General features: G+C 51.8%; 6 protein-coding genes across 9 annotated transcripts in view; 3 read left to right on the top strand and 3 right to left on the bottom strand.

The window, feature by feature from the left end:
• The first annotated feature begins 3,877 nt into the window (after window positions 1-3,877).
• Syvn1 (synoviolin 1) lies at window positions 3,878-10,965 on the top strand. Its single transcript, XM_005088209.4, has 16 exons — window positions 3,878-4,012; window positions 4,827-4,975; window positions 5,196-5,288; window positions 5,375-5,527; window positions 5,620-5,668; window positions 6,090-6,193; window positions 6,737-6,863; window positions 6,959-7,058; window positions 7,140-7,205; window positions 7,301-7,417; window positions 7,498-7,661; window positions 7,929-8,057; window positions 8,142-8,297; window positions 8,377-8,563; window positions 9,600-9,751; window positions 9,826-10,965. The coding sequence occupies exons 2-16, from the start codon at window positions 4,844-4,846 to the stop codon at window positions 9,933-9,935; spliced, it is 1,839 nt and encodes a 612-aa protein (XP_005088266.1). The 5' UTR covers window positions 3,878-4,012; window positions 4,827-4,843; the 3' UTR covers window positions 9,936-10,965.
• Window positions 10,873-14,575, bottom strand: Mrpl49 (mitochondrial ribosomal protein L49). Its single transcript, XM_040749092.1, has 4 exons — window positions 14,422-14,575; window positions 13,692-13,842; window positions 11,931-12,055; window positions 10,873-11,837 (listed from the first exon to the last, which is right to left on the bottom strand). The coding sequence occupies exons 1-4, from the start codon at window positions 14,497-14,499 to the stop codon at window positions 11,691-11,693; spliced, it is 501 nt and encodes a 166-aa protein (XP_040605026.1). The 5' UTR covers window positions 14,500-14,575; the 3' UTR covers window positions 10,873-11,690.
• Window positions 14,576-14,623: 48 nt separating this feature from the next.
• On the top strand, window positions 14,624-16,401 carry Fau (FAU ubiquitin like and ribosomal protein S30 fusion). Its single transcript, XM_005063965.4, has 5 exons — window positions 14,624-14,766; window positions 15,006-15,088; window positions 15,196-15,340; window positions 16,012-16,067; window positions 16,231-16,401. The coding sequence occupies exons 2-5, from the start codon at window positions 15,014-15,016 to the stop codon at window positions 16,354-16,356; spliced, it is 402 nt and encodes a 133-aa protein (XP_005064022.1). The 5' UTR covers window positions 14,624-14,766; window positions 15,006-15,013; the 3' UTR covers window positions 16,357-16,401.
• Window positions 16,402-18,156: 1,755 nt separating this feature from the next.
• Window positions 18,157-19,461, top strand: Znhit2 (zinc finger HIT-type containing 2). Its single transcript, XM_005063964.4, has one exon. The coding sequence runs from the start codon at window positions 18,217-18,219 to the stop codon at window positions 19,414-19,416; it is 1,200 nt and encodes a 399-aa protein (XP_005064021.3). The 5' UTR covers window positions 18,157-18,216; the 3' UTR covers window positions 19,417-19,461.
• A 367-nt stretch (window positions 19,462-19,828) lies between these two features.
• Tm7sf2 (transmembrane 7 superfamily member 2) lies at window positions 19,829-24,164 on the bottom strand. 3 transcript variants are annotated; one of them, XM_040749078.1, is made up of 11 exons: window positions 23,971-24,152; window positions 23,729-23,871; window positions 23,423-23,619; window positions 23,269-23,323; window positions 22,868-23,062; window positions 22,688-22,791; window positions 21,090-21,209; window positions 20,837-21,005; window positions 20,481-20,561; window positions 20,279-20,401; window positions 19,829-20,127 (listed from the first exon to the last, which is right to left on the bottom strand). In XM_040749078.1, the coding sequence occupies exons 3-11, from the start codon at window positions 23,606-23,608 to the stop codon at window positions 19,967-19,969; spliced, it is 1,194 nt and encodes a 397-aa protein (XP_040605012.1). In that variant the 5' UTR covers window positions 23,609-23,619; window positions 23,729-23,871; window positions 23,971-24,152; the 3' UTR covers window positions 19,829-19,966. The 3 variants fall into 3 exon arrangements, with proteins under 3 accessions (XP_040605012.1, XP_005064018.1, XP_040605018.1); XM_005063961.4 differs by lacking the exon at window positions 23,729-23,871 and having other exon boundaries at window positions 23,971-24,164; XM_040749084.1 differs by lacking the exons at window positions 22,868-23,062; window positions 23,729-23,871 and having other exon boundaries at window positions 23,971-24,164.
• A 127-nt stretch (window positions 24,165-24,291) lies between these two features.
• Window positions 24,292-26,720, bottom strand: part of Vps51 (VPS51 subunit of GARP complex) — an 11,766-nt gene continuing 9,337 nt past the window's right edge. For both annotated transcript variants that reach the window (XM_005063963.4, XM_040749049.1), the window contains 5 exons: window positions 26,717-26,720; window positions 26,297-26,515; window positions 25,840-25,961; window positions 25,667-25,754; window positions 24,292-24,668 (listed from right to left, as the gene is read on the bottom strand). The exon at window positions 26,717-26,720 is cut by the window's right edge and continues 212 nt beyond it. In XM_005063963.4, coding sequence (XP_005064020.1) covers window positions 24,408-24,668; window positions 25,667-25,754; window positions 25,840-25,961; window positions 26,297-26,515; window positions 26,717-26,720 — 694 coding nt within the window. In that variant the 3' untranslated portion in view covers window positions 24,292-24,407. The remainder of the gene's footprint in view (window positions 24,669-25,666; window positions 25,755-25,839; window positions 25,962-26,296; window positions 26,516-26,716) is intronic.

Genomic DNA, 26,720 nt, shown 5'->3' with positions numbered 1-26,720 from the left:
ACATATATATATATATACACACACTTATTTTTCACCAGGCATGGTGGCACATGCTTTTAATCTCAGCACATGGGAAGCAAAGGCAAGTGAATCTCTGAGTTTGAGGCCAGCTTGATCTGCAGATCAAGTTCCATGACAGACAGAGCTACATAGTGAGATCCTGTCTTGAAAAAACAAACAAATACACCCCCCACATACACACACTCATTTTACTTATATGGATGTTTTACCTGTGTGTGTGTGTGTGTGTGTGTGTGTGTACTAAATAAATGCATGACGTCTTCAGGGACCAGAAAAAGAGCATTGGGTCTCCTAGAACTATAGTTATGGATGGTTGCAATCTAACTCTTGTCTCTTGCAGAAGCAATGGGTGTTCTTAACCACTGAGCTACCTCTCAGCCTCTGACATGACCTTATTCAACACTGGTATTATTCTTTACTCAGAAACCAATTTGTTGCTATTAAAAAACAGAACCCTATGGTTCTCATTTTGAGCTCAGGGCCTGTGTAAAGTAGTCTGAAGTCCACGGACAATTTCGGCTCCTCAGCTCTTGTGACGGAGCTTTTGAGAATTAACCCCCATGCTGGGTGGGCTTTTCAGTGATACAGCTGCCAGGAGCTGCCTGTGCTCCAGTAGTACCCCACCCATGCTCCTGTAATTAACCTCAGTTAATTTGGTAGTTCAACCTGGACTCGGTAGGAATTGTTTCTTTGCTGGGTTGCTGCCCCATCTGGGGCGAACCACAATTCCATGCATCTCCCCAGGAAAGGCAGCACAACAAACCAAGTACAGGAATGGAGACTGCTGCACTTGGCCTGCCAGGAGACAACAATGGTCTGCATTAGGACAATGGCGGTGAGGATGGCAAAGAAAATGTTACCCTATAGATGCTGAGGCAGTAGGATCCAAAAGACTTCCTCTCTTGCCTAACTATTGCAAAACCTTACTGTTCCCACTTTTGCCTGCCACCTCACCAGGCTCTATTCCATTTATACTACACAAATAAAACTAAAGGAAAATGAAAAGGGTGTGTCCGAGTGTGAGAGGTAACCAGTGAGGATGAGAGCGTCCTTGAGGAGGAAGCGCTGGAGGAAGCCCTGCCAACAGAGGCTGTCTGGGTAGAGCTCCAGCTGCGGGTACACAGCCTGGTCTGTTGAAGGAGGCAGGTATGGCTAGAGAGGTGCTATCCAAGACTAGATGATAGGTGAGGGGTTGGTCCAGGGTCAGAGCACAGTGACACAATGGGCTTTTACTCGGAGTAGCATGAGAACCCACTGGAGGATGTCAAGGGTGCAGGTACCCACGGGAGCACACAGAGGCCAGAGGAGAACATCTGGTGTCTTACTCTATCACTCTCCAACTCATTCTCTTCATACCTGGCTTGAACCTGGAGCACAGCTGGCAGACCCAGAGATCTCCTGTCTCTGTCTTCCCACAGTACAAGGGTTTTAGGCTTGTGACCACACCCTGCCTTTTACTTTGGTTCTAAGGATTTGAACTCAAGTCCTTATGGTTGCAAGGCATGTGGCATGCACATTTACTTGCTGAGTCTTCCTCCTAACTTCCCAGTAGTTCCTTCCTTCCTTTCTTCCTTCCTTCCTTCTTTTTCTTCCTCCCTCCCTCCCTTCTTCCTTCTTCTTCCTCTGTCTCTCTGTCTCTCTGTCTCTCTCTCTCTCTCTGTCTCTCTCTCTCTCTCTGAAACAGGATTTCTCTGTGTAGTCCTGGCTGTCCTAGAACTCACTCAAGGCTGGTCTTGAACTCAGAGATCTGAATGCTAGGATTAACAGTGTATGCTGCCATTGCCCAGCCAGTAGCATTTCTTACCTCCCAGTGTTCAGGTAATTCACTAATATGCTGCCCAGGCTGGCCTTGAACATTTGATTGTCCTGCTCCAGCTTCTAGGGGAGATGGAGTTGCAGGCTGCACTGTCTTGCCCGTTACTGGTTTTTTTTTTTTTTTTTTTTTTTGGTTTTTCGAGACAGGGTTTCTCTGTGGCTTTGGAGGCTGTCCTGGAACTAGCTCTTGTAGACCAGGCTGGCTTCGAACTCACAGCCTGTTACTGTTTTAAAATTACATTTATGTGTTTGTGTGTGAGTTTGCTCACATACATGGGAAGAGCACCCCCTAGCTGATAATTTGGGTAGTAAAATGATTTAAAAGGCTGTAGAGAGCCGGGCGGTGGTGGCACACGCCTTTAATCCCAGCACTCGGGAGGCAGAGGCAGGCAGATCTCTGTGAGTTCGAGGCCAGCCTCCAAAACAATACAGAGAAACCCTGTCTCGAAAAACCAAAAAAAAAAAAAAAAAAAAAAAAAAAAGGCTGTAGAGGTCAGAGAACAATTTGTGGGAATCAGTTATTTCCTTCCACCATAAAAAAAAAAAAAGGAAGCGAAAGTTTAGGAGATTTTCAAGAATAGGGGAGGTGCTGGGTGGTGGTGGTGCATGCCTCTAATCTTAGCACTTGGGAGGCAGAGGCAGGTGGATTTCTGAGTTTGAGGCCAGCCTGGTCTACAAGCAAGTTCCAGTAGAGCCAGGACTGTTGCACAAGGGAGTGGGGTCATAGATAGCCTTATGGAGGAGGGGTGGGGAGCTAATTTAGGACTGGCTACATATTGACCCAATAAGCCAGAGGTTCTCAATCTGTAAGTCGAGACTCTTATGGGGCATCACGTATCAGACATTTACATTACGATTCATAAGAGTAGCAAAATTGCAGTTATGTAGTAGCATTGAAATAATTTTACCATGAGGAACCGTATTAAGGGGTCGTAGCATTAGGAGGGTTGAGAACCATTACGGTAAGGTCAGCAGGTGGTGGGGAAGATGGCTGAGACCAAGAGTACAGAGATTTAGGGGCAGACAGACGCTAAAGACTCCTAGGATCGGTTTTGTTAGGCCTCTGACTCTGCAGTGAGTCCGCCTTAAAAACGGGAGCGCCCCCTAGCAGATAAACTTGGGTAACAAACGGTTTTATGGGCTGGCAAAGGAAAAACTCAGGGCTCAAGGTAGACGCTTTAGGTCTTCATTGTGTTTGCGATTATAATGATTGTCTGGACCCTAAAAGACTGAAACAGCAGACGGCTCAGAACAGAGGGTCGTGGCTACCACCCAGGAATGGACACGCACGCTGATTGAGCGCTTCGGGTGCTTAAGTCAACCTCTCGGCACAGAACTCTCCACACAAGCCTCGAAAGAACAGGAGCTCTGTTTCGTGTCAGTCCGGACGCACCCGAGCGCTGCTCCCTTTGTGGGCGGGGTAAGCGTTCCCCCAGGCAGGATAGGGATCCCCTGCCTACGGATTGCGCTTTCTCTGTTGGCAGCTAGCTGCAGTAGAACCCTGCCTACTGACCCTAGCAACTACTCACCTGCTGTTTTCTTCCTATAGGCCAGAATTTTTTCTTTCTTTTTCTCACTGGTCCGCGTAACTTTATCGCAACCAATCAGCGGTAGCCACGGGACCCAACTCACTCCTACCTAACCTGCGTTGGGGAAGTGACATAGACAGACACATCTGTTTTCTGTATCCAGTTTTCCCAGGAAGCACTTCACTTTTTACCAAGTCGTACCTGTCCCTGAAGTGAGGTGCTTATACATTTTATTTCTTTTATGCCTGACGTAAATCCTGGCTCTTGTTCACTCCTCCCCCCTCCAAATGGCACGGCCCGCAGAATGCCCCATCTCCCAGACATTTTGACAGCTGGAGTCCTGGAGGGTTTGGGGGTGGTAACCCTACTACGGTGATTAACAAGTGGGGGGCGGGCAGCCCTCTTGGTCGCGACCACGCGCCACATCTCTTGCTCGCCCCGACTGCATGCGCACGGGTCCCGGAAGCACCGACGAGATCGTTGCGCGCAAAGCGCACTTGGTACAGTCCACTTCGCCGCGCCCCGCGCCGCCGGAAGTGAGGTGTCTTACCCCCGAAGTTCCGGTTCGCAGGGGGTGGGGAGTGTTGTTAACCGGAGCGGCTGCCGCAGTCGCGGTGATTGAGCGGGCTCGCGGCGCTGGGCTCCTGGTGAGTGGGCCGGTCTGGTCCAGGTTGCGGTTGGGGTGGGGGGCCGGGGACCAGGACCTTGCCCTTTGGGGTCACTGAGATCAGCCCACTCCCCTGCGTTCCGCCGCCAGTTATCGGCCTGTCATATAGCTGTAGACCTCAGGCGGCGGCACTGCCACCGTTCCAGAGGCCGGGCCCCGCCTGCGACGCTTGCAACTCCTAGCGCTCACAAGGTGTGCGGCTTCGAGGCGACCCAGGTTGCTCTCGATCCCGCCGCTGCACCCTGCTGGTCGGCCGTTTCTCCTCTTCTCGGAGTGGACACTGCTCTGGGGGCTGGGAGGAAGGTGCCAGGGTTCCAGACTGACGTTCCCCGCTGGGCGTGCGTTTATGCTGACCACCCCGACACAGCTGTCACCGGCGGTACCACCTCCCAGGCTGAACCCTCTGAGCCTTGCCTTCTCCCAGCCAGATCCAGCGTTCCCGCCTCTAAAGGCTATCATCCCAGTTCCTACAGAGGGTCAGCTGTAGGAGCCCCCCTCTTCTCAACATTGCTGCTTTGCCTCATTGACTCCCTAGAGGCGGTGGCTTGGCAGGCAGCATGGAAAGAGCCCTAGATTTGAAATGAGACTGACCTAAGTTCCAGGCCTTGCATCAGTGTGAGACTTTAACCCTTATGAGTCCTGGCTTCTTCTTTTTGCAATGGGGAGTATATGCTGTTCTGAATCTAATGGTTGTCAGGGTGAGGTGAGAGTTTACCCCTACTACTGATGCTCTGCCAGGGATTGTGCAAGGTTTACACAATATGGACATCACAAATGCCATTTTCCTTGTGCAGGTCTCTGGGCCAGGGCGATGTTCCGCACCGCAGTGATGATGGCGGCCAGCCTGGCGCTGACCGGGGCAGTGGTGGCTCATGCCTACTACCTCAAACACCAGTTCTACCCCACTGTGGTGTATCTGACCAAGTCCAGTCCCAGCATGGCAGTGAGTTCAGGGCTCAGTGAGGGAGGACTGCCCAGGGAGGAAAGGAGGAATCTATGGGGCAGAGGCAGGGCTGGCTACATGTCATAGTAGGGGAGACATAGCCATTGGCTGCTTAACTTGGAATAATCTATGACAAGATTTGGGGACATGTCATAATGATGAGCCCCAGGCAGAGGAAAGCAGAAAATGACCTCTAACTATGGCTTTTCCTCACTCCTAGGTCCTGTACATCCAGGCCTTTGTCCTTGTCTTCCTCTTGGGCAAAGTGATGGGCAAGGTGTTCTTTGGGCAGCTCAGAGCAGCAGAGATGGAGGTAACATATTGGTGGCCCCAAGAGACAGGGTCCAGAGCCCGGCAAACAATGACTAGGTTCCATATCATCCCCTGCTCAACCCACAGCACCTTTTGGAGCGGTCCTGGTACGCTGTCACTGAGACTTGTTTGGCCTTCACTGTTTTTCGGGATGACTTCAGTCCTCGCTTCGTGGCGCTCTTTACTCTCCTTCTCTTCCTCAAATGTTTCCATTGGTTGGCCGAAGACCGTGTGGACTTTGTGAGTTGGGAGTGGCTGGTGGGCATGCTGGTGGATTGGGGCATAGGGTGACCGCAACCACCTTGATGGTGTCCCTCTCTGTTCTGCCTCAGATGGAACGCAGCCCCAACATCTCCTGGCTCTTTCACTGCCGAATCGTCTGTAAGTGAGGCTCATGAAGAGGAGAGGGTTGCTTGAGGGGAGAGGCACCACTAAGGAGTAGAATGTGAAGTCAAAAACTATGAGCCAGTAGTAACCTAGAGCCCTGGCTGCCCTTCAGGACAGCTGAACAGGAAAGATAATTTAAGAAGTTAATTTGCATAGCTTCTACCCTGTTCCACTCCAGAGCTTCTCAACTGCCTGGGCCCTCTGCTCTCTGTCTTTTCCCCTGGGCCTGGGTTGCCCCAACACCCTGCCTGAGCAAAAGCAGTTCCCAGAGGACTGATTCCACTTGGGTATATACATCTGAGTAGATAGCTGGGTCTGTGGCCATGACAGACATGAGGGTGGGGCTGTCCTAGAGCAAGAAGTGGTTGTCAGGCCTGTGCTAACCTCACTTCCCTCCATTTGGGGGTCTCCGCAGCTCTTATGTTCCTCCTGGGTATCCTGGACTTCCTTTTTGTCAGCCACGCTTATCATAGCATCCTGACCCGGGGGGCTTCTGTGCAGCTGGTGTTTGGCTTTGAGGTAAAACTTAAGTTTGAGGGGTTGGGGGTGGGAACAAAGCTGAGGTGGTACTGCATGTGCTATGAGCAATCCTACAAATGCTTCTTGAGCACCTGCTCTGTCTCCACCAGGGAGCAGCCATCATTTAGTTCTGCCTGTCCTCATACACTCCTAAGTGATTGCAGAAGGGCACAAAAAAGGCTGGCATAGAGGATTCATGACCTGGGCACCTTAGCAAGCTTTCCTGGAGGCTGGTGCCTCAGCTGGCTGTGGGGTAGATCACCCAGGAGCCGTGTCCCAGCTCACATTTGCTGAGTACTTACCACATGCCATGCCTTATATGCATGAGTTACGTCTCATAATCAACCAGACCACGTTGTCGTAGATGACAGATGCTTCGCTTTACAAATGAACAGGTGAGCTAGCTGCTCTAGTCCCAGGCTGTGAGGGCCCTGTCTATGTCCAAGCCTGCATTGGTACCGCTGAACCTGCTGTATGAAGTCTGGGCCTGGCTAGGGCAAGGGGAAGCTGGCGCTTACATTCGTCTCATGTCCCTCCCTCCAGTACGCCATTCTGATGACCATGGTGCTCACCATCTTCATCAAGTATGTGCTGCACTCCGTGGACCTCCAGAGCGAGAACCCATGGGACAATAAGGCTGTATACATGCTCTACACGGAGCTGTTTACAGGTGACAGGAGCCTGGGCCTCTCCTGATCCACACCAGCATCCCCTGTGTGCCTGCAGCTCTTGTGGCCAGCTGTGCTCTATCTCCCCCCCCCCCAGGCTTCATCAAAGTCCTGCTGTACATGGCCTTCATGACCATTATGATCAAGGTGCACACCTTTCCACTCTTTGCCATTAGGCCCATGTACCTGGCTATGAGGTGAGTCCAGCCTTGTCCCGTCACTGTCCCACACTGATCTCACCCATGTGTCTTCCTACACTCGTTGACTTGTCTCTTCAGGCAGTTCAAGAAAGCTGTGACAGATGCCATCATGTCTCGCCGAGCCATCCGCAACATGAACACACTGTAAGTGGGGTTACCCTGGCTCCTCTCCCAAACTTTGTCCTAGGTCGCTTTGCTCCAAGTTCGGATCCTGACACACGCTCTGCCATCTTATCCAGGTACCCAGATGCCAGCCCTGAGGAACTTCAGGCAATGGATAATGTCTGCATCATCTGCCGAGAAGAAATGGTGACAGGCGCTAAGAGACTGCCCTGTAACCACATCTTCCATACCAGGTGGGAGAAGGTCTGGGGGACTTGCATTTTGGGCACAGGCTCACGGGGACCTGCTCACCACTGCCTGATCTTACTTCCAGCTGCCTGCGCTCCTGGTTCCAGCGGCAGCAGACCTGCCCAACCTGCCGTATGGATGTCCTGCGGGCATCATTGCCAGCCCAGTCACCACCACCCCCTGAGCCTGCTGACCAAGGACCACCCCCTGCTCCTCATCCTCCACCACTGCTGCCACAGCCTCCCAACTGTAAGTGGTCCTTCATTTGCCCTCAGAGGACCTTCCCTGCCCTCAGGTACTCGCCCTGGGCTTCGTACTGGCAATGCTGGGGAAGCCCAAATGTCTGCCCTCCAGAAGTTCATTCTGGACAGGAAGGGATGAGAAATGGATAAATGACTAGTGGTAAGCTCAGGGGCCTGCAGGAGTGGAAGTCAGGTCAGCCCCTCGTAGCCAAACATCTCGCTTGGGAGTGGGAGCGTCCGCTCATTCCTCTACTCCACCGTTTTCTCTCTGCAGTCCCCCAGGGCCTCCTGCCTCCTTTTCCTCCAGGCATGTTCCCACTGTGGCCCCCAATGGGCCCCTTTCCACCTGTCCCACCTCCCCCAAGCTCAGGAGAGGCTGCAGCTCCTCCATCCACCAGTGCAGGTAAGCATTTTGCATGCTAAAGCAACTGGGGTGGCAGTCATATCCAGAGACCCGAAGACTGATTTTCGTTCTGTGCTTGGCCAGCTGTTTCTCGGCCCAGTGGAACAGCCACCACCACAGCTGCTGGCACCAGTACCTCTGCCCCAGCGTCTGGCTCCATCCCTGGCCCAGAGGCTGGACCTGCCCCTGGCTTCCCCTTCCCTCCTCCTTGGATGGGTATGCCCCTGCCCCCACCTTTTGGTAAGTTGGTACTCTCTGGGATGTTCAGGGTAAAGAAGTCAGACCCAGGTAGCTAAGACTGACCTCTGCTTTCTGCCAGCCTTCCCCCCAATGCCTGTGCCTCCTGCCGGCTTTGCTGGCCTGACCCCAGAGGAGCTGAGGGCACTAGAGGGCCATGAGCGACAGCACCTGGAGGCCCGGCTGCAGAGTCTGCGCAACATACACACACTACTGGATGCTGCCATGCTGCAGATCAATCAGTACCTCACTGTGCTGGCTTCCTTGGGGTATGTATTCTAGTTGAGCTCTACGAGGTCCCTTGTAGTTTTTGACATTTGTCTTCCGTGTACCCTGTAGTGTATTCTGTTTCCTCAGGCCACCTATCTACAGGCATGTCTGGGAGCTCTTGATTATGCCTAGTGCTTTCATCCTTCTTTCGAGGAAATGCATCCACAGCTGTGTAGAGTCAGTGAAATTTATTCATGTTTTTCGAAACTCAAATTATTCCTGACATTTGCTACTACAGTCCATCACTGCGTACTCCTGACACTGAGGGCGCAGATAATAGAAAGTCACTTCAAAGCCGGGCAGTGGTGGCACACTTTAATCCCAGCTCTCGGGAGGTAGAGGCAGGTGGATCTCTGTGAGTTCAACGCCAGCCTGGTCTACAGAGCGAGTTCCAGGACAGGCTACAAAGTAATACAGAGAAACCCTGTCTCAAATTTAAAAAAAAAAGTCACTTCAGACCAGCCAGTGCCATGTTCACCAGTGCCAATCTCATCGCTTTCTTGCTTGAAGACTTGCTTTACAGCCGGGTGTTGGTGGCACATGCTTTTAATCCCAGCACTTGGGAGGCAGAGGCAAGAGGATCTCTTCAAGTTCGAGGCCAGCCTGGTCTACAAAGCTACATGTCTGGGAATCTGAGAAACCCTGCCTCTCGGGGGGAAAAAAAAAAAAAAAGACTTGCTTTACATTGGAATAGAAATCAAATTCCCATTCATAGGTGACATGTGCAAAGGGCTGGCAGGTAGCTGTAGTCCAAGGCTTGAACACTCCACTTCCCAGTAAACCCCTCTAAGGTGCCCATCTCTCGAGTGGAGACTGAAGAAAATGTGAGATGGGTCAGCTGTCACTACCTCCAAGTGACTTACAGTTCATGGTTCTGAATCACCTGAGACGTGAATCCATGTGTTCACTTATCTCTGCTTCTCACGAGAACTTAGGGCTTGTCCTGCAAGGCTTGTTTGGATGGTGCAGTTTAGTAGGAAAATCTGTCCAACCCACGGTGTGAAGGTCAGGCCTCCTTTGTCCCTTCTCTTTCAGGCCCCCCAGGCCAGCTACTTCAGTCAACCCCACTGAAGAGACTGCCTCTGCAGTGGTATCTGCTGCCCCCTCCACTAGCACCCCCAGCTCTGAGGCCCCTACCCCATCTCCAGGAGCCTCCCCACCAGTCCCTGAAGCTGAAAAGCCTCCCGGTAGGTGTGATTAACCTTGAGGGGTAAGGATGATAAAGTATTCTCTGGGTTTTACTTCTGACTTCTCTGTCTAGCTCCTGAGTCAGTGGGCACTGCAGAGGAGCTCCCTGAGGACGGAGAGCCAGACGCTGCAGAACTCCGCCGGCGCCGCCTGCAAAAGCTGGAGTCCCCTGTTGCCCACTGACACTGCCCAGACCTGGCCCTCGCCCTGCTTTCGAGTGGCCCTCTCCGGAACAAGTCCTGCCACCAAGTGCCAGCTCCCTGTCTGCACCAGGGAGTAGTAACCCCAGCTGAGAAAGAAGTGGCAGGGCCTCTGAGGCCAAGGAGAAGTGCTGGGCTCCCAGTGGATCGTCCCCAATGGCCCTGGCAGCCGTGGGGATGTTGTTCAGCTCTAACCTTCCTTTACCATTCTGCTGTGTTCTTCTGGGGCCTTGAAAGTAGAGGCTGAGCCTCTGGGAAGCCTCCTCTCCTGTGCTTTCTGTGAGAAGGTGAAGCCCCTCCAAGCCCTGCTTGTGAGTGTGGGACCATGCTGCAGTGCCGAACAGTATTAGCTTCTGTTCCCAAGTGTGGAGACCCAGGGGGGCTGAAGACAGACCAGGACCTTACCCCACCCTTCTGCCAAGACTGGTACCAGTCTCCTTCCTCTACCCCAATCTTCCCAGAAACCCCTTTGTGATGGTGGCTGTGCCCCCTAAGCCCTGTGGCACTTCCATGTCTTATTGGTAACCACACAACTCAGGGAAAGGAGTGCCTGGGGGTGGGGGACAGGCGGGCAGCACTGAGGGACCCTGTCCTGCTCCTTCCCAGGCTCTTTCCCCATCTCACCCAGCAGCTACTGCCTGGTGGGCCTGGCTGAGGGTGTGTGCTGCTCCTTAACCACTGCTCCCCAGAACCCAAGGCAGGCCACCCCCAACCTGTGGGACTTGAGTTCAGGATTGGAACTATTTCTGTACCTAGTGGCTTTTGGCTTAACTTTTGTCTTTTTGATTTGAATGCTTGACCCCAGGAAGGAGGAGCAGGAGTGAGGCTAGGTTTAGAACAGGCTCTGGGACAGGCAGGGGCCATGGAGCCAAGACCTAGCTGCTTCTTCCTTTTGGTTTTGTGTTACAGGAGTTTCTGGAGACAGTTTCAGATGATTATTTAATTTGTAAATACTGTACAAATTTTAATAGCTTACATTGTATATACAGCCAAATAAAAACTTGCATTAATGACTGGTGGGGCTTATAACTCTAGGATGGGACTCCTTTTCCTTGCCCAGCCTGTAGAGTTATGAATGGCCTGTGGTCTCCTGGAATGAGAATGCCAAGACTATTCAACAGCTAAGCATACTTTCATCTTACACACGGAAAACCTGAGCACTGGGAGGTTGGTATCTCGTCTACCTTACGTCTGCAGGCAAGCAGGGTAGCAGGATCTGAACACTGCTTAATCAATTTAATGGTGGAGTTGGACAAGTGGCTGATTTGGGATGGGACAGGAAGAGTGAAAAGCCTTCATTTTCTGTCTTCAAACCTCTACATAGCTGACTCCAGGACAGTAGGCTGATGTCCCCAACACTACCTATAACAGTACGCAGAAACTAAGATATTCTTTTGTCTGTCTTGTCCATTCCAGCCCATGTCATGTCATGGTCCTGTGTCATTTTCCATATTTGCCACTAAGCCCAGTCTAGCTTATAGCAAAAGCTCCTAAAGGATGGATGTCCCTGACAGGTCTGTCCTATGAAGCCCCCAGAATAGGTTTCAGTGGTTGTTTCCAGAATGGCTGACCTAAGAAATGCACCACAGTATATAAAGGGACAGCAGTTACTATCTCCCTTGGAAGCTTGACTGTTCCCTAAACCCTGTGCTTTGAATCCCATTCCAGAGACTTCAAATCCATTTCCTCTCTGGATGCCAGTTTGTAGAGGGCACTGCCAGAGGCTGATCATTGGTCCTCAGAAGCCTTTCTCAAGAAGCCAGGCTTTAAGCTGCTCATCAAAGTAGCCCTTGATTCGAAGAGTACCTGTCACCTCGTTAACCTGGGTGACAGGTGTCCTTCCCAGCTGTGGGCTCAGAAATTCTTCCACATCCTTCTGTAGAGCCTGGGGAAAGACAACTCCAGTCAACAGTTTCTAATTCCAGAGCTCCTCCCCCTTCAGCCCTAGAAGGATCAGGAACAGACCCAAGTCACTTACCCAGATGTCCCCTTCCACCTTCCGGATCACAGTCATCTGTCGGTTGCCATGTGTGATGTCCTTATAGACAGGGATATTATGCATCCGGGATCGACGAACAAAGTAGGGCAAGCTAGGAGGGGGATCTGTAAAGGGGTATGGTGTAGGAAGTCCACTTACCCTAGGCCTCAACCAAGGCCCTTCCCCTCACAAAAACTGCAAAGAGTTATGGGGGGGTTTGTTTTTGCTTTGAGACAGAGTAGGTCTCCTGAATCCTGTGTTAGCCTCAAACTTATGTTGCTAAGGATGACCTTAAATTCCTAATCCTCTCAGGGCGTTGGTGGTGCACGCCTTTAATCCCAGCACTCGGGAGGCTGAGGCAGGCGAATCTCTCTAAGTTCGAGACCAGCCTGGACTACCAAGCGAGTTCCAGGACAGCCTCCAAAGCCACAGAGAAACCCTGTCTCGAAAAAACAAAAACAAAAATTCCTAATCTTCCTACTTCTACCTCCCAAGCACAGGAATTTCAGGCTTGCTGCACCTGGCTGCAGAGGGTCATTAAACCCTGTTGGACAAAACTACCTCCAGATGCCTTTGTCCTTCAGTTTAGTAGGACTGAACTTTCACCTTAGTACTATACGGCTCCACCCTGGCCTGCCCCCATAGTGTTCAAGAAGAAATGAACTGGGCATGACTATTTATGCCTAGAATATATATATGTAGTTCAAGGCTAGTTTGAGCTACATTAGACACTGTCTCAAAGTCAGAAAACCAGGCATGATGGTGCACACCTTTAATTCAGCCAAAACTACACAGAGAAAACACTGTCTGGGAAAAAACAAACAAAATATATAAGAGTATATCTCCCTGGATCTATGGGAAAAGCCCCTCTGAACTACTCTCTCCTTTCCCATTGACCCAGTGAGGTTGATAATCCCCCCCCCCCCCCCCCCAGGGTTTCTCTGTGATGCTTTGGAGCCTATCCTGAACTAGCTCTTTTAGACCACGCTGGTCTCGAACTCAAGAGACCCACCTACCTCTGCCTCCCGAAGTGCTGGGACTAAAGGTGTGTGCCATCATCGCCCAGCTGAGGTTAATAACAGAGATGGGAGTTAAAGGGGTTCTTTTGGTTTGGTTGTCTGGCTTGCTGTGTTTGAGACTAGCTCCAGCTGGCCTAAACCTGGCAGTGGCAATGGGATTTTATAAACGTAATCACACACTGGACTCTGTATTAAAGATTTTATATACAGAGCAAATTATACCTTTTTTTTTTTTTTTTTGGTTTTATGAGACAGGGTTTCTGTTTTGGAGGCTGTCGGTCCAGCTTGGCCTCGTATGCCTTTAATCCCAGCATTCGGGAGGCAGAGGCAGGCGGATCTCTGTGAGTTCAAGGCCAGCCTGGACTACCAAGCGAGTTCCAGGACAGCCTCCAAAGCCACAGAGAAACCCTGTCTCGAAAAACCAAAAAAAGAAGCTAAATGACTAAGTCACACCTAGAGCCAAAGACAGACCAGGACTGCCTTTCTGCTAAGCTGCATTCTCTATTGTATATGGTCATTGGTCTGGGAGAAGAGAAATCCAAACACATGGGGTCTTCTCTCTCTATGCTTTCTCACCACGAGGGAAGACTTCACCCCGGTGAAACAGGGTTCTACTCTTGGGCCCTTCCCTGGGGATGAGACAATGCTAATCCTCCTAAATCCAATGGAAAATCCAGAGCCTCAGCTGGGGCAAAGGGCCTACTCTCTACAGCCTTTAAACCAGCCCAATCACTCAGCTCACCTCTGGGAGGCTGCCAGCCACTAGGAGTGGGATAATGTTTATGCTTTGGTGGCTCTGGGATTTTGGTTGGGGGAAACAGGCGCTCCACAAACTGGTATTCATCCACAGACTCCAGAAAGCTGGGGTTATCAGGAGGCCCCTGGGTTTGGCTCTAAAAAACAAACCGTTTTTCCATTAGTCCACACAACACGGAAGGGCTTTAGTAGGCAAAGAACTAAGCAGAATGAATAGCATAAGTAAAGACCTGAGCTGGAAAGAACCATATTTTTTCTAGACTGCAAAAGTACGGGGGTGAGGGTGTGGGGAGAAAGAGACTGGAAAACAGCCCAAACACTCTGAATCCCAAGATTTCTCCAGGATTCAAATGACAAGCTTTCATATTCCCAAAAAGCCAATTATAAGACTAATCAATATAGTATTCTTCAGTAAATTTTTCCGAATATGGGGTTGAAACTCTTCAGCTCCGAATATGGTGCTTAAACCGATCAGGCACCGAGCGGGAACGTGCAGCTGCTCTGGGTCCTAACCAACTCGAGCTATGCGGCAGCCACATTCCAAAACACAGACTACCTAGGCTCTGCCATCTGCCCTCTCCACCCTGCGTCTACCGTCAAGACAAGTGTCAACCCGAGTATACAGGAAAACCAAGGCCTCGTGAGGGAATGCAGGGTTGTTATGAGTGACAGTGAGGCTCACACACAGCCTTTTGCCCTCAGCTCCTAACTCTCACCAGTTGCCGTAGCCCGTAGCTCCACCGGACGCAGCGACACGAATCCCGCACAGCGGCTCGCAACACAGCGACCGCCATCTTGGCTTGACCAACTGTGAGTGCTACCTGCGCGCGCAATCGGTTCGGCCCCGCCCTCTACTGCGCGCTCCACCCACAGGGAAGGAACGCCAGCGTAATGCGAATGGTGAACGCGAGGACGGTGGTGGGCGGTACAAATACTAGCAATCTGCGCGGTCGCGCAACAGTGACGTGTCACGCGGCATGCGGTGAGGACGTGCGCGCCCTCGCTTCTTCCTCTTTCTTGACTCCATCTTCGCGGTAGCAGCTTCGGCGTCCGCGGGTTAGGTGAGACTCGGGGACGGCTAAACTCGTAGCGCTCGGTAGCGGGCCGACCGCGGGCTGAGAGGGTGCGGGGAAGTCAAGGCTGTTCTGCGGCCCGGTCTCCCTGCCTCATTCAGGTCTCTGGCGAGCTCGGCCTTCCGCGTGTGAGACAGCGCAATCTCCTGTTCCCTTCCCATCCCCTCATCTCCTTTCTTCTGGGGCGGTTCTTTCCTTTTCTCAGAAGAAACCTTTCTTTTTTTCAGTCGCCAACATGCAGCTCTTTGTGCGCGCCCAGGAACTACACACCCTCGAGGTGACCGGCCAAGAGACGGTCGCCCAGATCAAAGTAAGTGTGTAATGCTCTTGATTCCAGCTAACTGCTCCTTTATCCCCGGACCCGCAGGTAAAACTTGTCTATTTATAAACATTGGGTTTTTTATTTTTTGTTTGTAGGCTCATGTGGCCTCACTGGAAGGCATTTCCCCAGAAGATCAAGTCGTGCTTCTGGCTGGCTCGCCACTGGAGGATGAGGCCACCCTAGGCCAGTGTGGAGTAGAGGCCCTGACCACTCTGGAAGTAGCTGGTCGCATGCTGGGAGGTAACTGCTTTTTCACTGTTAACTAGTAGAATGTGTGCAGTTATAGAATGTGTCAGCTCATTTATGTGGCAATACACTTGTGCCTTCCAGAGTGGCACTGAATGTATAACCAGACTGGTTCTCGGGGTCCCCACTAAAATCAGAATTCAAAGTCGTGTAGTGGCATGTACACCTTTAATTCTAGCACTTGGGAGGGCAGCCAGAGCTACATAGAGAAGCCCGGTCAGGAAAAAAAATAACCATAACAATCTGGCTTTCTGAGCAGGGCGTTGGTGGCACACACCTTTAATCCCAGCACTCAGGAGGCGGAGGCAGGCAGATCTCTGAGTCGAGGCCAGTCTGATCTACAGAGGGAGTCCCAGTACAGCCTCCAAAACAATACAGAGAAACTCTGGCTGGAAAAACCAAAAATACATACAAATATATATTTGTTTTGGGTGTAAAATGTTAAGGATAGAGTCCCTGCCTTAGTATATACATCAACCCCCAGCACTGAGCAAACTGGCTACGGTGACATTGTAGGATCGCTATTCCGTGGCCCCGTCTCTAATCTCTGCAACTTGGTTTCATTCCTTGTTGGACCCACACTTGTCATTAGAAGCCCAAGTGTAAAGATTGTGCTGGGCAGGACGCTGCTAATTACCTGCTGCCTTTCTCACATCCCCACACAGGTAAAGTTCATGGCTCCCTGGCTCGTGCTGGAAAAGTGAGAGGTCAAACTCCCAAGGTGAGTGCCAGAACTGGCATTTGGACTTTCGTTTTTCCCTATTGCAGCAAAATCAAGACCTTTTTTCCTGTTTGCGTTTTCTTTCCTGGAGAGGAGCTGGTGGGAAGGATGCCAGGCATGGGAAAGGTCAACCAGGGTCTTAGCCAGTCCTTCCCTTTCCCAGGTGGCCAAACAGGAGAAGAAAAAGAAGAAGACTGGTCGGGCCAAGCGGCGAATGCAATATAACCGTCGCTTTGTTAACGTCGTGCCCACATTTGGCAAGAAGAAGGGCCCCAATGCTAATTCCTAAGTCCTATTGTGATTCTGGCACGCTAATAAAGCCACTTTGCTCAGATGTGTTACTCTCTTTATTTGTGAGGTCTTCCGGAAGAAAGAACCTAGTGAAGTGCCTCTTGGCCACTGGGAAGGGTAAATGAGAATCTGCCACCACAACGGCCAGCAGTGGTGCAAGCCTTTTAGCAGGTAGATCTGAATTCGAGGCCACCCTGGTATACATAGGAACCCTATCTCAACCAACCAAACAGATTTAGTGTTAGGCTCTTTTGTGGAGACAGTGCTTAAAGGGAGGGGAGGCCTTGAGTAGAAAGTGAATCGGTTTTTACTAAATTTGGGACTAGCTGTGCTATCAGTAAAAGTCCAAAACACAAGGAGCATGGGGCGTTGGAAATTGGTGTTGCCTGATTGCATTGGCATCCTGAACTTGATCCCAGCTGTGACTGAGCAGCTGATAAATAGTTCAGCCTTGGCTTCCACTACACCCAGACCCCATTGCTTCCTTGGAATGCACCAAGGAGTGAGGCCAAAGAGTTGTTGGACATTCCATCCATTCCATTTAAACTTAACGAGAGATACAGGTCAAACTGTAAAATGCGCTGTAACCAGTGTCTAGCCCATTGTAGACATGTGAATAGTGACTGTCTCAGACTTGCCTTACCGTTAGCCATTAGCTTTTTTACTATAGTGGGTGTGGGTATGTCCCACATTCATGTTGAGGTTAGGATAGCATTCAGGAGTGTTTCAGGGATGGAACTCAGGTTGTTAGGATTTGGAGGCAAGTGGTTGGTTTTTATTTTGAGACAAGTTCTCAAACGGAAGCCAAGGCTAGTTTTTTTTTTTTTTTTTTTCGAGACAGTGTTTCTCTGTATTGTTTTGGAGGCTGTCCTGGAACTTGTTCTGTAGACCAGGAACTCACAGAGTTCCTCCTGCCTCTGCCTCCCGAGTGCTGGGATTAAAGGCGTGCGCCACCAACGCCCGGCTAAGGCTATTTTTGACTCAATAATTTCCCTTCCCCAGCCTCCCAAATGTTATTAGACTACTACATGCTGTGTAGACTACCGCACTTGGCTTGAGCAGTACTCAAGAATCAAATCCAGGAATTCAGATCTCCAGCTCAGGTTCTTTCTAGAGGAAAAGTACAAACTGTAGGCTGTGAGCCATGCATAGTGGCACATACCTTTACTCCAGTTCTGAGAGGGAGAGGCAGGTAGATATCTAACAGGCCTGCCTGATCTACAAACCCTTTCTGGTGGCAGTCGGGGGTTGGGTGGGGGTGGGTGGCACAAAACAAAAACTTGGAATTGAATTTCAACCCAACTTACTGGTTGGGTTGCCCCAATTTGTTAGGTTGATATGGTATGTATCCAGATATTTTTATCATGCCTGGTTCATGATTTGGTTCTTGTGGTTTTTTTCTTTTTTTAATTAATTTTGGGAGTAGTAGCTCTGACTATCCTGGAACTGACTATGTAGAGCTCGAACTCAGAAATTACCCTACCTCTGCAGATCTGGTGCGGGGATTAAAGGTGTGTGTTGCTACGCCCTGCTAAGATTCTGGATTTTTTCGTTGTTGGTTGGTTTTGCTTAAAAGGTAGTTTATCTTTGCACAACTTGGTAAAACCACAGGGAACAAGCTGGGATCAGCGACATTAATCTTTTCTAACTCTGAGAGCTACCCTGTTGGTTAGCCCTTGGGCGTCTTCTGCGCATGCTCAAAGGGCTACTCAAGAGCCGGAAGTTACCGAGAAGCCTCGGGAAAGTGAGGCAAGTAGGCTACGTCGCCCCACGCACAAAGGCGGAAATAACCGAAGAAGCGCCGGAAGTGTCAGAGCTGTGTCTTCTGTGTGGCGCCGGACACGCGGTGCCAGTTGCCATGGAGCCCGTAGGGCTCTGCGGCTTCTGCCCAGGTGGGGAAGCGCTGCCGGCGCGCTACACCTGCCCGCGCTGCAACGCGCCCTACTGCTCGCTGCGCTGCTACCGGGCGCATGGTTCCTGCGCCGAAGACTTCTACCGTGATCAGGTGCTGCGAGAGCTCCGCGGCCGGAGTGCCTCTCCTAGCCGTCTGGCGGGAGCACTACGCCGGCTGCGCGAACAACGGGAGACCGAGGATGAGCCCGAGGAAATAGGCCTCAGGCCCGGCCCACGGCCGAACGGCCTTTCTGGGCTCTGGGAAAGCTTGTCACCGGCTGAGAAGGCGGCGTTCGAGCGTTTGCTGAGCCGTGGCGAAGCTGGACGCCTTCTGCCCCCATGGCGGCCCTGGTGGTGGGGCCGCGGAGTTGGCCCGCGGTTTATGGAGGAGTTGGATCGTGCCCCGGGCGGGGATCTTTCGGAGCCGGAGCCCGCCCCAGAGAGGACCGCGCACGAATCTGTGGATGATGCCGCCGCCGGTTCGCCACTTGCTGAAGACTCAGCTGCCGCCCGGCCGCCCGCAGTGCCCCCTCGTATCCCCGCGCTGGCCAGCCTGAGCCGCTGCCCGGCCTCGCCACTCGTGCGCTTCCAGCTGCCCAATGTGCTGTTCGCCTACGCTCACACTCTGGCTCTGTATCATGGAGGGGACGACGACGCTCTACTCTCTGATTTCTGTGCCACGCTGCTCGGTGTTTCTGGAGCCCTGGGCGCCCAGCAAATCTTTGACTCTACGGAGGAAGCCCTGCAGGCCGCAGCCCACGTACTGGAAGCGGGTGAACACCCACCTGGGCCGTTGGGTACGCGGGGTGCTATGCAAGAGGTTGCTCGTATTCTGCTGGGCGAGGGTCCTATCAACCAGAAAGGCTACACGCTGACAGCACTGGGGCACCTGGCCCAGACTCTGGGCCGAGCCCGGAAACAGACTGTGATTAGCGAAGAACGAAATCGCCTTTACCGGGCTCGGAAGAAGTGCCAGTTCCTCCTGGCCTGGACCAACGAAAATGAGATTGCCCTCACACCACTGGCTCTAGACTGTGCCAGGGTCCACCGAGCCCATGCTGTCACAGCCGAGGAGATAGCAACCCTTACTGGGGAGCTGGAGCGGCTTTGGGGAGGCCCAGTGCCACCTGCTCCGAGGACTCTCATTGAGGAGCTCCCTGGCTGAGCTGGGTGTCTGGTCATTAATAAAGATGTCACTGGTCTGCCCAAATGTTGGCAGTACCTTTCTTTTCTTCAAAGACCGTGCCCTATCCTAGACTCTCCTTTAAGTCACTGTGTAGCTGAGGATGGCCCTGAAGTTCTGAGCCTGCCTCCACCTGGACAGTGCTGGGATTACAGGTGTTAGTCACCTTGCTAATTTATGCAGTGCTGAAGGTTAGAGGCTTCTTGCATGCTAAGCAAGCACTCTGTATAACTGAACTGCATCCCCAGCCCTGAAGTCTCATTTCTAAGGGAAATCAGCTGTTCCATGAAGTTAGCTGGGCACACAAACCACTTTGCAACGTTGCTAGCAGCTAGTCCTCCACCTGTATCCCCCCCCCCAATCACTGACCCCAGGGTAGAAGAAAAACACACAGTTCCCTCTTTTTTTTTTTTTTCCAGTTCCCTCTTCTTGCTTCAGACTCGTCTGAGGCTAATCATCCCTGCCAAGTAGAATGGGGTGCCGGCCATCACTCCACATCTGTTCAGGCCTGAGCTAGTTAGCTGGAATTGCTTCAGTAGACATAGGGTATGATTCGGTAAGGCACACGCTTGCAGTATTCCTGCCAGGCGTGGCCGTACTTGCGGAGGCACTGCTGCTCATCTCGGGCCTCCCGGTGTACCAGCAGCGCAGTAAAGTAGAGGACGTAGAAATAGGGCAGCAGGTGGGACACCCCTGTGGGGAAGGGGTTGCGTGATCAGACACCAGCACCAGTGTATAAAGGCTTTCTCATCTCAGGACACACAGGGTGGCAGGGTGCATCAGGGACACACTGAGTCCATCTCCAGTCACACCAGACTGAACCTCCCTTCCCAAACCTACTCACCACAGGGCAAGGACCAGGCCAGAGCCATGATGAGGTCTCCCAAGTAGTTGGGGTGACGAACCATACCCCACCACCCAGATACCAGCAGCTGCCGCCCTGTGGCAGTAGGGATGGTTTCAAGACCTGCAGAGGTATCGAATGAAACGGAGCTGCAAAGCTCTGCCCTTCCTCTCACCCATGGCCTCCAGGAGACCCAGCTTACCAGCCACACTGGGGTCAGAAGGGTTCTTCCGGAATGTGTTTTTCTGGGAGTTAGCCCCGCGGAAGATGTAGTAACCAATAACTGAGGGAAAGTATGGTCAGGTAGTGAGGTGGGAGTCCAAGCCTTCCTCCTAGCCCTGACCACAGCCTGCCAAATCCCAGGCTCTGTTATGTATGGTCAGGTAGTGAGGTGGGAGTCCAAGCCTTCCTCCTAGCCCTGACCACAGCCTGCCAAATCCCAGGCTCTGTTATGACCCCCAGGAGCCAGCTCCCAGCTTTAGAGCATCAGGGTCTGGGACCCTGATCTGAATCAAGTATGAAAGACGATGGAGGGGAAACCAAGGCCCTCCTACTGACCCTTAATGAGGCAGATGAGCAAGGCCATGGGCAACCCCAGAGGCTGTGGATGGTACAGCAGGAACTGGGCCTGCAAGCTGTAGGTGAAGGGTACCCAGGCTAGGTCTCCAAAGGCCAGCATGAAGCCAAATCCATCATGTATTATATCCATGGTGGTGAGGACAGACTCCTGCAGAGACAGGACCCAGACACACTGGCTTAGTCCAGATGACATTAGGATCCTTCCTTGCCTCCCCTTCCAATTCAGCCTCACCTCATACCAGAGAGCATCACCCACATACAGCAACTGGAAGGCATTGACTAGCCACATGGCCAGTGAAGGACTCCCCCGCAGCTCTGCCTCCTGTATCAGCAGGGCCAGGTTAATGAAAACCTGAGGGAAGTGGGGACAGAGCCATTGAGTAGGAGCATCCGAGTGGAGAAGTGTCGACCTCTCCGCTCTCTCAATTGTCAGTTCACGTGTTGACTGGATCCAGGTCGAAACTGCCTATACTTAAAACTCCTGCTTTTGAATCTGAGCTTTGCAACTTGGGCAGAGGATGTATCCTTGCTAAAGCTCACTTTCCCACTGCCATATGGAAAATGGGGATAAGGGCCCTGTCTTGAGTTGCAGTTTAAAGAATTTATATAATGCCTGCAGAGCTGAGGATTAGTTTGTCAAGAGCCTGTACTTTGTACCGTTGTTTTAATAGCTCTGGTAGCGTCTTCAGTAATACTGACATGGTACTTTCATTAAGGGTACCTCTAATTTTAAAAAATTCACTAAGTAGTCTTGATTGGCCTGGAACTATGTATAACCAGGCTGAAGTCACAAAAATCCATCTGCCTCTGCCTCCTGAGTGCTGGGATTAAAGGTTGTGCGCCACCACATCCAGCCCTCACAGTAATTTTAGAAGAAAACTTCATCCCACCCTGTTTCTCCAGTGAGAAAAATAACCTTTGAGTATGTATGTGGGCAGGCTAATCTGCAGATCTGTGAGGAACAAGGCCAGGTGGGGTTACAATAACTGTAATCCTAGCTACCTGAGTAGCTGAGGAAATGGAGGACACATTGGTTTTGAGACTAGTCTGGGCTATCCCAGTGAGACCTGTTTCAAAACCAAACCAAACCCAAACTCAGATTCATAGAGGGTACTTTGGCACTCCTGTCTCTGTGTAAGATCTCCAAGATGAAAGCCTTGTCTCTTTGGAACTCTCCACCACCATCCGTGCCTGTATGATATTAACCCAAGAACAGCTGGTGTGTTGTCAGGGCCGCCGGTGACAACACCCCACTGGAGGCACCGAGCTGCCCTGCCCTTCAAGCAGCTTGGTCATTGTCTTTGAAGTCAGTTTTGTACTTAAGCACTGCATCCAAATAGTCACATGCTCTCCCAGCTCCCTGCCTGATTTGTTCCCTGCACCCCCAGAACCTGTCATCACTGTCACTGTCATGCTACGTATGCAGTATATATTTAGTTTTGTGACACTAGGGTTGGAATTGAGGGCTTTTTAGTGTGTGTGATAGCCAAATGCTCTCTACCTAATTTTTTTTTTAAGGTTTGGTATTCAGCCAAGCGTTGGTGGCACACGCCTTTAATCCCAGCACTCAGAAGGCAGAAGCAGGCGGATCTCTGTGAGTTCCTGGTCTACAGAGTGAGTTCCAGGACAGCCTCCAAAACGATACAGAGAAACCCTGTCTCAAAAAAAAAATTTGGTATTCAAGACTCCTCTTGATCTTAATACTAAAGCAAAACCATGACTTCATGGAAAAACAACTAATTGGCAAATTCCTGTCCACCCAGCAATGTTATCCCACCCTGTCCTCCTGGCCCCAGACCAGCACAGTTAAACCCAGCATGCCCAGCATACCCAGCCGATGAGGCCAGGCCTCAGCTCACAGAAATATTTGAAGTCAAAGGAACCAAGGCGAGGGTTCAGTTCCCGTCCCAGAAAGAAATCATAAATGGAATTTCCTGGGGGAATAACAGAGTGAAGGCACAGTTAAGCATCCCATCTGCCTCACCCCTACCTCACTGGGACGCTTCTCACCTGAGTTTCCTCCAGGTGCCAGGGCCGAGACAGGAGCTGCCAAAGCCTTCACATAGAGAAGGAGGCTGAAGATGAAGCTGGTGAGAGTGGTCGCGAAAGCCAAGGGCAGGAGCATTTCAGAGAGTGCACCCAGGGGCAGCCCAGCTGACACCCCTAGCCCCACCAACAGGGCTGTTAGGACCAGAGCCTGGAAGCCTGAACCACAGCAGAGTGAGTTCTGGGATTGCATACATCCACAACTAACGCGCGCGCGCACACACACATCCACAACTCACTCTCCTCCCTCTCCTCTCTCACAGAGTAGCAGCACAGCGAGATTCCCATAGGGGAACGTGTCAACAAAGCTAGTCCACGGATCCCAACCCAACCCTTCAGGGACGGGGAGGGGAGGACCCAGGCACCATTAATAGGGTAGCGCAGGCGACTCTTGTCCTTTAGTTCCAGTCCTTCGGCCACCTACAGGTATAGGAAAGGTCTTATAGTAGTTGGGGAGGCCTTCTCCCCGGTCGAGCTCTCCTTGTCCCCTCCACCCCAGTGTTAGAACAGAACGCACACCTTGCGTGCAGGCAGCAGGTAGAGCGCCACCTGCAGACCGAGCCAGATGAACAATAGCAGCAGAGCCTGTGGACTCCACAGCTCCTCCAGCCCAGGCAGGTAAGTGGGTGGGCCCAGGAGTCGCGCCGGGCCGGATCGGACCACCAGGAGCAGATGGAACATGGTGGCAGGCAGCAGGACCAGCATCACCGTGACGCCTGGAGAGAGGGCCACTGTGTTTTGTGTCCGTTCCCCAGAGCTCTCCCAAGTCCACAGGCACCTTGGGTCACCTGCCTGCTTAGCAGGTTCCCTGCGCCATACTCCTACCTTGATTTTCATCTTAGTCCTCCCAAAGACCATCCTCCTGCTCTTTCAACTGTCTCCCATTCCACAGACTCCCTTCTGTACAGCTGCCAGCACCGGTCCATCCGTTCCTGCAGACATTCTGCCACCTGCGCGCCCCCATCTTTCTGCCTCCAAATTCCCAAAAACCTAGCCGTTAGCCGTATCATACCCTGTTGCCGTTAAGTAGCATCGGTTCAGCCTCCACCCTCAACCTTCCCAATTACCCAATGGCCCTCCGAATTCCAATGAGGCCTGGGAGGCCTCACGAGGAGTCATGATCTCTGCGTTGCCGGGTAGCGATGGTTCACAAAAGATCAAGGGAACACATCATGCCCTATCCTGACGGTCTGGTTAAGCTTCTGTCTGGACACTGAGGGGAGACAGCAGCAGCTCTTGTCTAGCAATCTTTAGATGGACGCGCCCCCTGCCCATCCTGGGCCCAGCATAGCAGCCAATCAGCGCTAGGAGGCGGGACCGCGCTATGGTCTCAGAAGCTTCGGCATTAAACCCCACCCCTGACAGGTCCCGCCCCTTCAGGCAAGAGGGAAGAGGCCACACAAGTTTATTAGACGGGTCAGACTCCCGCCAGCGGGGTGAAGACAGCGAATTGGGAGGACAGGATATAGACAATAGGGCCGCCCCGTGACGGCGTTGGTAGGATCTAGCCGCGCTCGCAGATGACCTCGACAACACTGGGTTCCATGGGTACTGGGTCCGGACAGCGAAGGGCAGCTGAGGCTACCACTTCGTCTAGCAGCAGATGCACTAGCTCCTCATCAGCCACAAAGCGCCACAAGTAGAGCTGCAGGAAGTGGCAGTCCACCTGCACCTGCTGCAGCCCGAACCGCCCAAAGGTACGCAGTCGCACACACTCCAGGAGCGTCTTCAGGCTAATCTTAATGATGCCAGTCAACACCGACACCTGCAAATGGTCACAAAGGGATGCAGCTCAGTGACTTCAGGCTTTGAGGGAGAAGCATACACCTAACTTCTGAGCAGAGACCAGGGAAATACAAAGACAGAAATTTCCAGGGCCTAGATAAAGAGGCAATAATCCAATGTTGCCACTAGGAGGGGCAAGGGCAGATAAGCCAAAGTGGTCAGATCAGAGATGGGAGTAGCAGTCACCACTGACTACAAAGAAGAAACAGAGGAAAGATATCCCTGAGCTTGGGCCACAGTGGGGCAGAGATCATATGGGACTGGGAACCCGTGAAGACTCAGGACTATTTTGGAGAAAAGAGTGAGAGCAAAGAAGACTTGAAGTCTGTTGTGGAGTATCACTTTAAGATATGTTACATTCATTTATGCTGTGGAATATTTGTTTAATGATGCAAAGATGAGTTACATTTGTTTGATTAAATAAAATTAACCTGGGGTCAGGAGGCTGAGTCAGCAACTAGCTGACGGAAGTGGTAGGAACCATGTGTCAGTCACTAGGGTTCTTAAGGGGGAGTTGAGCAGAAGGATGCCCAGTTTTTGGGGGGAGAGGAGAGTTAGAAGGTTAGCTAACTTGCTATTTAGCATCTCTGAGCCAGCAGAATTTCACCTCAACCTATGAATCCTGAGTTTTATAGAGGGATAGAAATCTAGATAAAGTTCCCTTTAGCGGCTGCAATAGAGCCAGTGCCTAAGAGAACAGAATTCCTGTTTGGCATTGGCCTCACCAGACCTCTACTGGTAGCTGTGGAATTGCAATTGCAGTTGCTTAAGGAGCAGTTACTGAATTTAATGAAAAACAACAGAAGTCAGCATCCAGGCTGGAGCGTCAGGTGGTTTTGCTCTGGACTACCTAGAAGCCCTAGAGACAGAGACTAGATGGTCAGAGTGACAGTTAGGCTCAGATGGGGCCTCGGGCTCCCTGGATTGTTATGGAAGCCAACCTTCCCCCTGGGATCTAGGCAAGAAGGTACGTCAGACCTTGTTGAATTCCACAGGACTGAACACATCGATTCGTTCAGAGAACAGCTTCTGGATATTGCTCAAGAGGTTTGTGTCCATTGGAGCACTGGAAGGTGGAGGGAAGAAGTCAGAGCCCATTTTTCACACTCTCCCTCTTTTTTCTATCAGGGAGGTTTCCCTCCCAGCCTGACCTGGGTGTGTAGCTAGGTGCATAGCGGCCCTGCTGCCGAGAGCTGCTGTATACAGAGAAGGTCCTTTTGCTAGAGTCGCTGCTCTGGGCTTTGCGGACACCCTCTTCATACAGGAGCCCCACCTGGAGGTGAAAAGAGGTGTTGCAAATGGAGCATGGGGTACTAGCAGCAAAAAATTCCCTTACCTACTAGTTGAAGAATCATAGGTATGGTCACCACTTACATAATCCGGTGTGGAACAAAGGCAGGGCAAGAATTAGTCTGAAACCCAAATTTCAGCCCATCCCTGCTTCAACTTTCTGGGTAACTCTGGGCCTCCACATTCCCATAGGTATGATATGGAGGTTCTGGAGGCATAATATAGGTACAGCCAGACCCCCTTTGCTTGGTTGTTGGAGAGCTGTTATCCAAGTCCCCAGCATGCATCAGGGCTCCACCAGCTAGCCTAAAGCAGCACCTGTACATCAATAGCTGTAGTGTCCTCTACCACACGCTTCATGACAGCACGCACGTTCCGGGGCTCCAGAGTACTGAGCCAGTCACGAGTCTCCACACTCTTGCGTAGCATCTGTGATATGACAAGGCCCTGCACCTTCACATAGTGCGTCAGCAGTCGCCGTGCTGTCTCTCTGGCCTCTGCACACAGTGTACTCACAGGTGTAACTGGAGACTGGTCCTAAGCCAGGAAAGCAGAAGACAATGGTTGTAGGTACTAGGGACAGATCAGAGGCCACTGCCAGTTAGGAGGTGAGCGAATCTTGGGAAAGATGGCGGCTGGGATGGACGCAGACTGCCAGTCTGGTTGTGGCAACAAGAGAACATCCAGCCTCCTGTGTTCCCCGCATTAGCTCCCTTTCCCTCTCCTGAGTCACTTCACCTGC

This window comes from Mesocricetus auratus, unplaced genomic scaffold (assembly GCF_017639785.1).
Source record: "Mesocricetus auratus isolate SY011 unplaced genomic scaffold, BCM_Maur_2.0 Super-Scaffold_4256, whole genome shotgun sequence".
In the NCBI taxonomy this organism is placed as follows: domain Eukaryota; kingdom Metazoa; phylum Chordata; class Mammalia; order Rodentia; family Cricetidae; genus Mesocricetus; species Mesocricetus auratus.
This window is presented reverse-complemented; position numbering and strand designations above follow the sequence as displayed.